This window comes from Chrysemys picta, chromosome 7 (assembly GCF_011386835.1).
Source record: "Chrysemys picta bellii isolate R12L10 chromosome 7, ASM1138683v2, whole genome shotgun sequence".
Taxonomy (NCBI): domain Eukaryota; kingdom Metazoa; phylum Chordata; order Testudines; family Emydidae; genus Chrysemys; species Chrysemys picta.
In genome coordinates, this window is record NC_088797.1 from 27,186,961 (window position 1) to 27,199,117 (window position 12,157).

The 12,157-nt window shown below is 40.5% G+C and overlaps 1 protein-coding gene across 12 annotated transcripts in view; it reads right to left on the reverse strand.

Moving 5' to 3' along the window:
* Window positions 1-12,157, reverse strand: part of CACNA2D3 (calcium voltage-gated channel auxiliary subunit alpha2delta 3) — a 740,859-nt gene that overhangs the window by 552,962 nt on the left and 175,740 nt on the right. For all 12 annotated transcript variants that reach the window (XR_010589061.1, XR_010589062.1, XR_010589060.1 and 9 more), the window contains exon 3: window positions 1,622-1,738. Coding sequence is in view for 9 of the 12 variants with exons in the window: in XM_065551026.1 (XP_065407098.1) it covers window positions 1,622-1,738 (117 nt within the window). In the remaining 3 variants the exon portion in view is untranslated. The remainder of the gene's footprint in view (window positions 1-1,621; window positions 1,739-12,157) is intronic.

Sequence of the window (12,157 nt, forward strand, 5' to 3'; positions counted from 1 at the left end):
GGGCAAGGACCTCAGCCCAAGAGGGCCATAAGGTCTCACCCTATCACATGAGTCCAAGGCCCATCACCAAAATTCCAGTTCTTTTACCTCCCTTAACTGCACAGGAAACTAACCACAGGGGGAACCAGTGACTATCTTTGTCACCCCCCCCCCCCCCCCACACACACACACACACACACACAACCACACCGCACACCTCCTGGTATCAATTCCTGCCCAATACATACCCTTATAACCGTTCTCAAACCTCATTGCACCACGACCCCCTTCTGACAACAAAAATTACTACATGACCTCAGGCGGGAAGGCAGAACTTGAGCCCCGCCGCCCTCAGGCTTCAGCTTCAGCCCTGGGCCCCAGCAAGTCTCACGCTAGCCCTGGTAACCCCATTAAAATGGGGTCCTGACCCACTTTGGGGTCCTGACCCACAGTTTGAGAACCGCTGAGTGTACCCCATGTCAGCACCTCCATTTAACAAATGTACACAATCAACTTGGAAAACTTCTGGCCAATTGTAACAGATGTTCCTGTGCTGTATCACTGAATCCCCTATGTCCAGGAATATCTTGGTGACCTGTCTATTCACTTTCACCCATCTTCTTTTACATCCTGGGGAGGAGGACGAGAATTGCTGCTGCAAGCTGGTGAGTAACCCTGCTGGAACAGAGCCAAAAGAGGTTCCACATGGCCCGTGCACCGGGCTAAATCCTGGGAGCTGGGAAAGACTGGCCAATCGGGATCCCTCTCCCCCAGCCAGCCAATGAATGCCACAGACTCCCAGAGGAGCAGCTACCTTTTGTCCCTTGCTGAGGGTCTCCGTCCCTTGCCTCTAGAAATGACCCTCTTTCACCACGGGCCCCATCGATTTCCCCTACCCATGTAAGCAGGTGGGTGGCATTTTGCACATGTATAAACGAATGGAAGTTAATGAACAATTGTTGATGATACCCAAGAAGAAACAGAATACAGCTCACTCTCTCAGCTGTGTGCGTTGTGCAAAGCTAACGGGAATCAAAAGTGGTAAAAACATTTATTTTTGTCACTAAAATCAGCATATATGACTGAAAACACAAACTGCCACTCCACCCTTTATAAACATTGCTGTGGAAAGGAGTTTCAGCAATCTGAGACAAGCAGAAAATGATGTACAGTAGACACACTTGCCACCCTTTGTTACACATTTACCACATATGGGGGGGAAGGGGAATCAGATTGTTCAATCAAGGGAGATTAGACTAGGCAGATCCCTTCAAATATTATTTTTATAGTTCTACAGGGTACTGCAATTAATTCTGCTTTCGTTTGGTTTTGTTGATATACAGATATATGTATACCATTATTTTTATCAGCAAATATTACACTAAGAATATTTGTAATAAACTGGTACTTCAAAGCTTGCCACATATGCAAAGCTTTTACATGATTATCATAGGTAAATGCACTGCCAAATTTATCTTACTGATGGTATAATCAACTTTCATCTACTTCTGAGAGCTGGACCTTAAAAACACTTCTACTTTTTACACCATCACCTTCAATTACCATGGATGCAACATTCTAAGCTACTGACACATTTTGTACAACTGCACAAAATATTAAATCAAAATGATCTGCTACTTACCCGTACAGCTTCAGACTTTTTATGAAACATTTCTTCCATACTTTTTGCTAGCTTTTTCACAAGCTGAAGGCCATCAATTTCTTCTATTGAAACATCCTTCTCGTATTCTTTGTATTTCTACAAGAAAGTAGAATTGTAAAAGGAAGTTACTTGAAATTCTGAGAACTTGTAACTCGATGCATACTCCATTTTTTCTGGCTTTTGTACATTTCCTTGGTATTCAGTTGGGTACTGGAGAGCTAGTTAATGCAAAAACACTTTTACTGAGATGGATCTGTTAGATCCAGAACGCCAATGGTGAAAAATAGAATAAAATGTATCCATCCCTTCCACTGTGGAGAAAGGAACCAAAACTGCTCAAACATACATAACAGCAAATAGTATAAACAAAAAGACATTATTTTAAACTAGTGATATGTCCCTAGTCCACTCTAGTTTTAGGTCCCCAGAGCTAGCCTCCTTCAACTAAAATTAAACAGAATTTGAATAATCTAGCTCTTCTTAGGCCCTGATTCAGAAAACCATGTAAGCATGTGCTTAACTTTATATACATGCATACGGCTATCCCTAAACAGCAAAGTGCCCTTCCACAGGAACAAATGAGGACGAATCCTACTTTGTGGTCTCTTCTCTTTTCAATGCACGTTTATGCACAAGTAACTCTTGGTAGCATGAATATGAATTAGACAGGTATGGAGAGACAAATACATCCCAAAAGCAAGTCAGCCATTCATTTGCGGCCTCCTTTTGTTCTTTTCTGCATGTCAACATTTTGAATTTTATTTCAGTATCGGTGTTTACAATAATAATAAAACAACTGTATTTTCTTTGGACTCAGTCCTGAAGATGGTAGTGTATTCCCCTCCCACCATGAATAATCCCATTATAGTCAATACACTCAGCCATAAAGGTTTTCATAATCAGGCTATAGTTTTGTAAACTGACTCCCTCTCTTTAAGGGTTTTCTCTTGCTGCTTATGAACGAAGTAATTGGCAAAACTCCCATTATGGCAAGAGGAATACGATAGTATGTAATTAGGGATGAACCCATCAAATTTAATATCATGAATTATATCCTTTTCATATTATTAATTATATTTAATTATTCTATAGCATTATTTTATTCCATTCCATAGCTTCATCAGGAACAGAAGCAAGCATATTATTAATTAGTTATTATTATTATTATTATTAGGTGCCTCCACGAACAGATAAGTAATGTGAGGTTCCCGCTCTGAAGAGTTTACCATCAAAGTTCATTTAAGATACTAGGAGGATGCATAGGAGTTACAGTAATAAGATACACAACTACTTATCAAAGACATGCGAGCATCATGGTGGGACACTTTAAAAAATAAACACTAATGAGAAATGAGTTTATATATGAGAAATATATGAATGCTTACTGTTGAATGTATTATTTTTAATGCTAGACCATATTATAGAGACATATATGCACCAAAATCCCTGATCTGAGGAGCTCACATTCAAAGTGAAGAAAGGCAATATCATTTGGCTTGTGGTTATGTTCCACTACAAATTAGGTATTTTTTTTTAAATCTCTACACTCTACACGCTCCATGTACCATTCTTAAGCTCAGGCACTGCCAGTAAAAGTTAAGACTTTTCAAAATTAGCAAATTAATGCCCTGATCCTGCAAACACTTAAGCATGTGCACAACTTTACTCATATGAATAGTCCTATTTGACATTCACATGCCCACTCACAGGAAGCAAATGCCTCCAGGAAATCTCATTGTAAGAGTTATGCTCACTGGTCAGGAAATAGAAGTACTGTCATGTGACTAAAAGCGAGGCATTGCAGCTCAAATTTGATATTTTCAATTTTGACCACCAAGCCATAAATGTACAATAGACATGGCACATGCTTCTTGCAGCCCTGATTCAAAAAGCTCTTAAGTGAGTGCTTAAGTCCCTCTGACTTAAGCATATATTTAAGTGCTTTGCTGAATCAAGGACCTAACCAGATGTTTACATATTTTCAGTATTGCACTTCCCAGTTACTGCATCATAAGATGATACAATCCTCTGAGATAGAGTATCTTCTTAAAGACAATGCACTCACCACAGCTCAACATGGCATCCTGGCCAGAAGCAAAAGGCTGTTGCCCTTTTAAGGATTCCACCCTACAGTCATAGTACAGGGGGAAAGTTTACAGGGAGCAGGAAAGAGCTGGGGGGAGGGCAGAGAGCACTACCCTGCCTGCTGACCAAGAGAGTGGCAGGTACTTATACCCTGGGCAGCACCAGAGAAGCCCTCTTTTATCTGGATCAGGCTGGCAGAGACTACGATACCCATATGAGGAAATAAGGAAACAAATTAACAGAGCCAGACATGTACCCAGAAGCCTCCTGCTGCAAGACAAGCCCAAGAAAGAAACCAACAGAACTCCACTGGACATCACCTACAGTCCTCAGCTAAAACCTCTCCAACGCAACATCAGTGATCTACAACCCATCCTGGACAACGATCCCTTGCTTTCACCGACCTTGGGAGGCAAGCCAGTCCTCGCCCACAGACAACCTGCCAACCTTAAGCATATTCTCACCAGCAACCGCACACCGCACCATAGTAACTCTAACTCAGGAACCAATCCATGCAACAAACCTCGATGCCAACTCTGCCCACATATTTACACCAGCAACACCATCACAGGACCTAACCAGATGAGCCACAACTTCACCGGTTCATTCACCTGCACGTCCACCAATGTAATATACGCCATCATGCGCCAGCAATGCCCCTCTGCTATGTACATCGGCCAAACTGGACAATCCCTACATAAAAGGATAAATGGACACAAGTCAGATATTAGGAATGGCAATATACAAAAACCTGTAGGAGAACACTTCAACCGCCCTGGACACACAATAGCAGAGTTAAAGGTAGCCATCCTGCAGCAAAAAAACTTCAGGACCAGACTCCAAAGAGAAACTGCTGAACTTCAGTTCATTTGCAAATTTGACCCCAGGATTAGCTCAGGATTAAACAAAGACCGAATGGCTAGCCAATTACAAAAGCAGTTTCTCCTCCCTTGGTGTTCACACCTCAACTTCTAGAAGAGGGCCTAATCCTCCCTGATTGAACTAACCTCGTTATCTCTAGACTGATTCTTGCCTGCATATTTATATCTGCCTCTGGAAATCTCCACCACATGCGTCTGATGAAGTGGGTATTCACTGTTAGTCTATAAGGTGCCACAGGACTCTCTGTCGCAATGTATATATTGTAACTTGTCCCAGTTGCAAATAAGTTTGATCTTATTTTATACTAAAGGTGAGTAAACAGTTAATTTGTTACAAAAATATTTGACAAGTGTTTGCCTATTTCTGCTTATGGAATGCTGCAAACAAAACAAGGTTTCCTTGAATTTATTCAACTTAATCCTATTTATTTTATTCATTTTTTTATTTATTTTATTTTTGGTGATTTTTCTCTTATTCTATAATTAGGTCAAAATTCAAAATCCCAAATAGAAAAATTTTAATCAGTTTTGCTAGTCACATAAAAGTGACATGAAATTGACTGATTTAGGGAATGAAAACAATTAAATAACACTTTACAATCAAGTTTCTTGGAATTTGGTTTCTGAGACATTTGAGTTTATGAGCCCAAAATATCATTTTCTGTGACCATTCATGCTAGGAAAGGTGAACTGCACAAGTGTTCATACTAAAGAAACATGAAAAGGAAGTAAACGCAGCTGAAGTGAATTAAAGTAAACATTCAAACCAATATCTGCAGATTTTTTTTGTAGCATTTATTTTTGTTTGCAATCATATAAAAATAATTTTCCATTTCTAATGTCAACATTCTTGCAAAAAGAGTAATGGATGCCTGAAAGAAAAGCAAGTTGGGGGACAATACAATATATAGTATGATTGTATGATCGTTTTGTGCCCCAAGGTAACCTTTTCATCACTCTCTGAAGACCTATCTACACTAAGAAGGTTTTTTTGTTTTGTTTTTAAGTTTCCCACCTTTGGTAACACCCGCTCAACTCCACTGGTGTTAGCACAGTTAGTCCGAGGGAAGACTGAATGCCACAAGTATTTTTAACACCATATTGAGACTCCAGAGAAAGTGCAACAACAACAAAAAGTTGATAATACTTGAATTCAGGTAGCTCTTCAAGACCGAGAGTAAATTCCAGTGATGGACAATAAGCACAAGCTCAGGAAATATATAGCAAGAAGGGTTCTTTTTTGCCATACTAAAATTTTCAGAAAACAATGGTCTATACTCACTTAAGCCTGACTACATGTCTGTAATGACCTATTTAGATGGGACCTTTTGTGAACTATATAATCTTTTTGATCAATACCCTTGGGAGAAACTTTCATGAACAGGATCAATAAAGAAGCAGCTGTAGTACTCTCCTGGAATCAACTAAATATTTGAGCCAATGCCATTAATTACTGTCTAACAAGTTTTGTAACTAAAACTTGCCCATGGAATTAATATCATGAAGATCAGGGGAAATAGAAGATTTCTCAGTTAACTTCTAGGTGCACTATGAATTTCAGATTTTCTATAACATTGCCATTTCAGCAGTACATACTAAAGACTTACCATTGTGCAATTTTGTTCTAATAGACTTTTCAAAAGGAGTCTATTAATTAAACTCTAACTAGTTTTGAAAAGCTTCATTTAAACTTGATGCTGCTTTTTTAAAAAAAAATCTGCCATGTTAATAGAACAAGCAGAATTTAGGCTACTATCCCCCAAGGGTGTTTATGCCATTTTACACAATTAACTAATCCCAATTTTGTGTTCTTCTACCCACTTTGATCAAATGAGCATAAAGTAGCTTGTTATCCATGCACAGTAACTACTTCATTTTCACTGATCAGAGCAAGCGAAAGAACAGAGTCCACTGTAGGCAGTGACACAACATTGTAAAATATATCAATTGTGCCAAAAAGTAGTATGCTGAAAAATCTGATTCCATTAAAACTGATTCCATTAAAAGCTGCCTGCTTTCCTCAGTGATATTTTTTGATAAATCCAGGTCTAAAAAGACTGCCTAGAAGAACTACGGTGCTTATTATATCAATAGGTCAGCACGTAGAGAGGCAATTCCCTGAAATGCTTATTTCAGGCTGCATGATCAGTGTTTAACATATCCGATTCTGATAAAAGTGTTTTTTTAACAATTGACCTTTGAGTTCCTGGAAAGTCTTCTTAAATGAATTGCTTGAAGAGATTGTTTTCAGGTCATAACAAGGTTAGATCAATGAGTTCTATCAAGTGAAGAAAACCAGAAAATTATTGTTTGTGGAAACTGACTGATGCAGCTCTAAGACATCAACAATTTATCTTGTCACTCCCGGTATTATGCGATATAGTCTATCAGTCTGTTGTGAGAAACTATTTCTAAAAAAAATCTCTATTTTGAGTGATTAGTGCTTTTTAAAAAGACGGATTTACAGACAATTAAAATAAAAGTGGATGATTTCAACTCTCTTCTGCTTTACATGTAGAAAATGCAAACTAATGTGTAACATAAGTCTACAATTTTACAATGATGTCTGTTCATACATGTTACAGTAACTCCTCGCTTACCGTTGTAGTTATGTTCCTGAAAAATGTGACTTTAAGCAAAACGATGTTAAGCGAATCCAATTTCCCCATAAGAATTAATGTAAATAGGGGAGGTTAGGTTCCAGGGAAATTTTTTTCACCAGACAAAAGACTATATATTATATACATATACACACAGTATAGGTTTTAAACAAACAATTTAATACTGTTCACAGCTATGATGATTGTGAAGCTTTGTTGGGGTGGTGAAGTTAGAGGGTGGAAGAGGGTGGGATATTTTCCAGGAAATGCCTTACTGCTAAATAATGAACTAGAACTTGGCTGAGCCCTCAAGGGTTAACACATTGTTGTTAATGTAGCCTCTCACACAAGGCAGCACGAACATGAGGGAAGGGAGACAGCATAGCAGACAGAGACAGACACACACCTTGTGTGTGGGAGAGAGAGAGATGCACACTGCCCCTTTAAGTAAGCTGACCCACTCTTAAGTGCATTGCCTTTTTAAGTGGATCAGGAAGTTGAGACAGCAGTGTCGCAGCCCTATGCTCTGTCATGGCGTCTGGATGGCCAATTGTCGGTCAGAAGGTCACATCAGTGTCGTGTGCAGCGCCTTGGTGTCATGTGCAACACATTGGGGCCATGTGACCATTCTTGAACCTTCCGCCTGGTCAATTGTGGGTCACATTGGTACCGTGTGCTACAATTCCAGCGTGCCATGTGCATAAGCTTAGCGTGCCGGGTGCAGTGTCTGCTTACGTAGAGGGCACCAGCTCGGAGCCTGGTTGGTGTAGGAGCGGGGAACCAATTAGATGCTAGCACGTGCAAGGGTCTTCGAACAAAACTATGTCCCTCGCCTAAATCAGCAGGAGTGTCCGCGTGTTAGCTGGAAGGCCTAATCACCCTTTCAGCCAGGATCTCCTCCAGATTTAGCCAGCTCGTGTCGTGTCATCTCGAGTTACATCTCATCATGTCCCTGGTGTCTGTACTGCTGGTCAGCTGCACCTGGAGTGTGGTATCAAGTATCAGAGGGGTAGCCTGTACATATTAATTTTGTAGATATTCTGTTTGTTAGGCCCTTTTTCTTTACTACTTGGTACCAAATCTCATGTGTAGTGTATAGAGGACGAATTGTTACAGTTTACTCAGTTTTGTATGTTTGTTCTGCTTTGTCAGTAAATAGTTGGTTGTAAATTATCTGATTCCTTGTTGTTAAGTGTATATAGACTGTTTTATATTACTGCTCTAGTGATATTTTTGGTTGGTTACTTGTTCCTATTTCAATTGAATTTGTACTGTTAGTTGGTTAAGGTGCTCCTCCCCAGCCCAAGTTGTGATTTATCCCCCATTAATAAATGGCCACCTGTTTTGAATTTCATTCTGCCTCTGTCTCAATTTTCCTCTTCCACTCGAATCCTCATTCAAACCTGTATTGGTCTCGGACAAGCAGCTGCTGCCCCAAGCTCTGTCTATGTCCACTCCCTGCTCTATATGGAGAAGAGGTAAGCGGGGTGCAGGAGCAGGGCGGAGAGAGACACCCTGACATTAGCCTCCCACCCCCTCCACTGCTCAGCAAGCAGGAGTCTCTGGGAGCAGCTCCAAGGCAGAGGGCAGGAGCAGCACATGGCAGTGGGGGGAGGGACAGCTGAACTGCCAGCAATTGGTAGCCTGCTGGGCGGCTGCAGCACAGGGAACTTAGGGGAGCGGGGAGTTGATGGGGGGGGCTGCACCCTAGTTCCAAGCCCCCACCAGCTAGCTGCAACGGGTTGCTCTTCCTGCAAGCAGTGGACAAAGCAGGCAGCTGTCAAAGACGTTAGAAGGGAGGATTGCACAACTTTAAACGAGCATATTCCCTAAAACTTCATCACCTCGCCACACACAAGCATCTACAGGCCTGCAATGCCTCAAGGTATGTGGGTTCCTCCATATTACGGAGCCCACTGATGTGAAATAAACTAAATTCACAAATCCAGGGAAATTCACCCTGGGAGTTGTGTTACTTGGGGGGTTATATAGTGGTACTGGTGTACCCACTCCAAATCCATCATCTCCTTCTCCTTATAGGAGTCCTCTACATTTCCCTTTGTAAATAAAGTGTACATTGTTTGTTGGTTCAGAAGAGTATATGTACGACATATCAGGTTAGTCATAGGGTAAGTACTGGAACAGGTTGAAACCACATAGGGAGGTACAGAAGGGTTCCTGACTACCTTAAATAGTCAGGTGGAGGCACCACCACATCATAACTAAGAACCCAGACCACTGAAATCCACTAAGACCAAAGCAGAGGGATACAAGGTAATGGCTCCTGTAGATGGTCAGCTGCCCTTAGGGGTATGGTGACCCATAAAACCCCCTTATACATGAATATATTTCAACATACAGAAAGAGTTGGAGCACATCAAGGATATTATTTAAGCTCTCATTGAAAAGACCACACATCTTTTATGACGACACATGTCTAGCTGACTTTTGGAAGCCTCTATGAATATTTGCATCAAACTAGGAGTATATACTTATGTGCAGGATCTTGGCAGCTAAGGAGTTTATTTAATATGTATTTTGCATCAGCAGTTTCATTGCCTTAAAAGTACTTCTTATATTATCTTTGCTGCCAAAGGCAGTAGATTCCAAAAATGGAGACATTTTGTGGTTGGAAAGAACACCAGCTGTTTTTAGTATCCTGGCACCCTAGTGAATGTGTTTAATGGGAAGAAGTCCGGTTTAATTTGTGCACGTCTATACAACTTTTCTACAATGCTCACTATGCATGAGACTGGGAACGTAGATTGGATCTAGAAGCAAATTGGCTTTATGGTAAATATTAATACAGAAAGTTTGAACTGTTAAAAATATGTGAAGAACAATAAAACTTAAGTGACAGCCACAATTATAAATAGATTTTCCTCCTTCCACTAGAGCAGTGGTGGACAACCTGCGGCCCGCAGGCTGCAGGGACGTACTGGCCACTGCTTCCCGCAGCTCCCGTTGGCCGGGAATGGTGAACTCCGGCCACTGGGAGCTGCGGGAAGCCGGGCCTGCGGACGGTCAATGTAAACAAACTGTCTTGCAGCCTGCCAGCGGATTACCCTGATGGGCCGCAGGTTGCCCACCACTGCACTAGATACAGTCTGAACCACAGACTTCCATCATTGTCTTAACAGGAACTTTGCAGCTGTGAACTTCTGTATTGTTGCATTGGCTAATTTATTTAATTTCAAATGAATTTCATATAAAATATGATTATTTCTTCCACTCTGATGCAATCTTGAAAAAAACAGCAGCTGTCCCATCAAAACTGCAACTAAGCAACCTACCATGATTACAATGGTTAGGGACAGGAAACAGGGTTTTATGTCCCCCTTTTGGGGTGTGGGGGGGTAAAATCTCATGGTGCTACAACTCTGGATGGTTTCGCAAAGCAACACCTTGTTCAGCTGCTCTCTCTGCACTCTGTGAATATATTTGGTGGCACTGTACATAATATTTTAAATAAATAGGTTTTCCAATATTCTATGCTTTACTTCAGTTCATAAGACATTGAAATGCTCTGACCAGTATTATTTCTAAAGCCTGCAATGATACATTTACATTGCTAAGAAGGAAAACAGTCTCAATAGCTTAACAGTAAGTAAATAGTGGGGAGTAGCACATCATTTCATGAAAGGTTAGGGTCACAGCTGAACACTTCCTCTGATAAGTGGATTTCTAGTTTTCAAGAAGATTGATTACAAATAGTCCAAGCAACTTTTGATTTGCTACATTACAAGAAATATTTGAAACTCTGATTCTGTTAGTGAAATCATCATTTAGTATGAAATCCTCCACAGAGCCAAGAAATCCTCCACAGAGCCAAGAGCATTTATCATTTGAGAAAACAGACACAAAAAATGCATTATTTCTGCAGCTTCTATTTTACCAGATCATTTCACACAAGCACAAGGAAAAGAAAAACACTATTTCACTGTCAGAACTTTTAATGTTGTTCATATACTTGGGTCATTTTTTAAACCTTGCCTAACTGAACATCTAGTAATAATGTACCAGAAATCAACCTACACAAAGCTGAGGTTGGAAGTAGTCTGTGCAATACAAATAATTGGTAGTGGAGTGTCAATAAATAATAGGAAGCATGGGTGGGCACGACAACAGGAAAATACCTTTTCGAAGCAGGACAGCTCTGGAAAGAAGCTATATATTAGTCAAAGGTAGGTTATTTTTTCAATAGGGAACAGAGGTTGTTGTGCATGCACACATTCATCTCGATCATCTCTCACTGAAAGAAAGATAATTGCTCTCTAGTAACTTTGCTTAAATAGGTAAATAAATAAATGAAATATTCACCAAACATTATTTTTAAAGACGTACACTGTCCTTAGCTTGGCTAAATACATATTATGGGCACTAAATGAATTTGATCTAAAGGCTCCATCTAATACTCTACAAAACTCTTCTTCATTTTGCCACTTCCCTATTCGGGATTGATGATTGTTATTTGGCTTCTTCCAAAACTCATGACCATATGCCAGGCTGTCATGCAGATTGGTCTCTCTGGCGTCTACTGATATCCAGTCCAGGTACCAAGACTTTGGTCTCTCCCATGGTCATCTTCCATCCACAATCATTACAGGAACCATCCTACTGATATAGCTTTCAGATATCTGCTAGATATGTTCAACCATTCCAATGTAGCCTGGCCTCCCTCAACTTGTCTTCAATTAGAACGACCCGCATTGGGCCACTGACAACCTCATTTAGTTTCCTATCATGGAGTGTCCAACCATTTGACATCTCATTCTATGGTGGAGAGCATACAGATTTCCTTTCTTATGGCTTGCCAAGTCTCTGTTCTGTACATTAAGATCAAATTACAGTTTTATACACTTTTCATCACAGAGAATTGGGGTCAGCTCCTTCATTTACTCAAATCAGCTTTAACATGATGACAGGCATCACTCGGGGAGAAGGGGGGG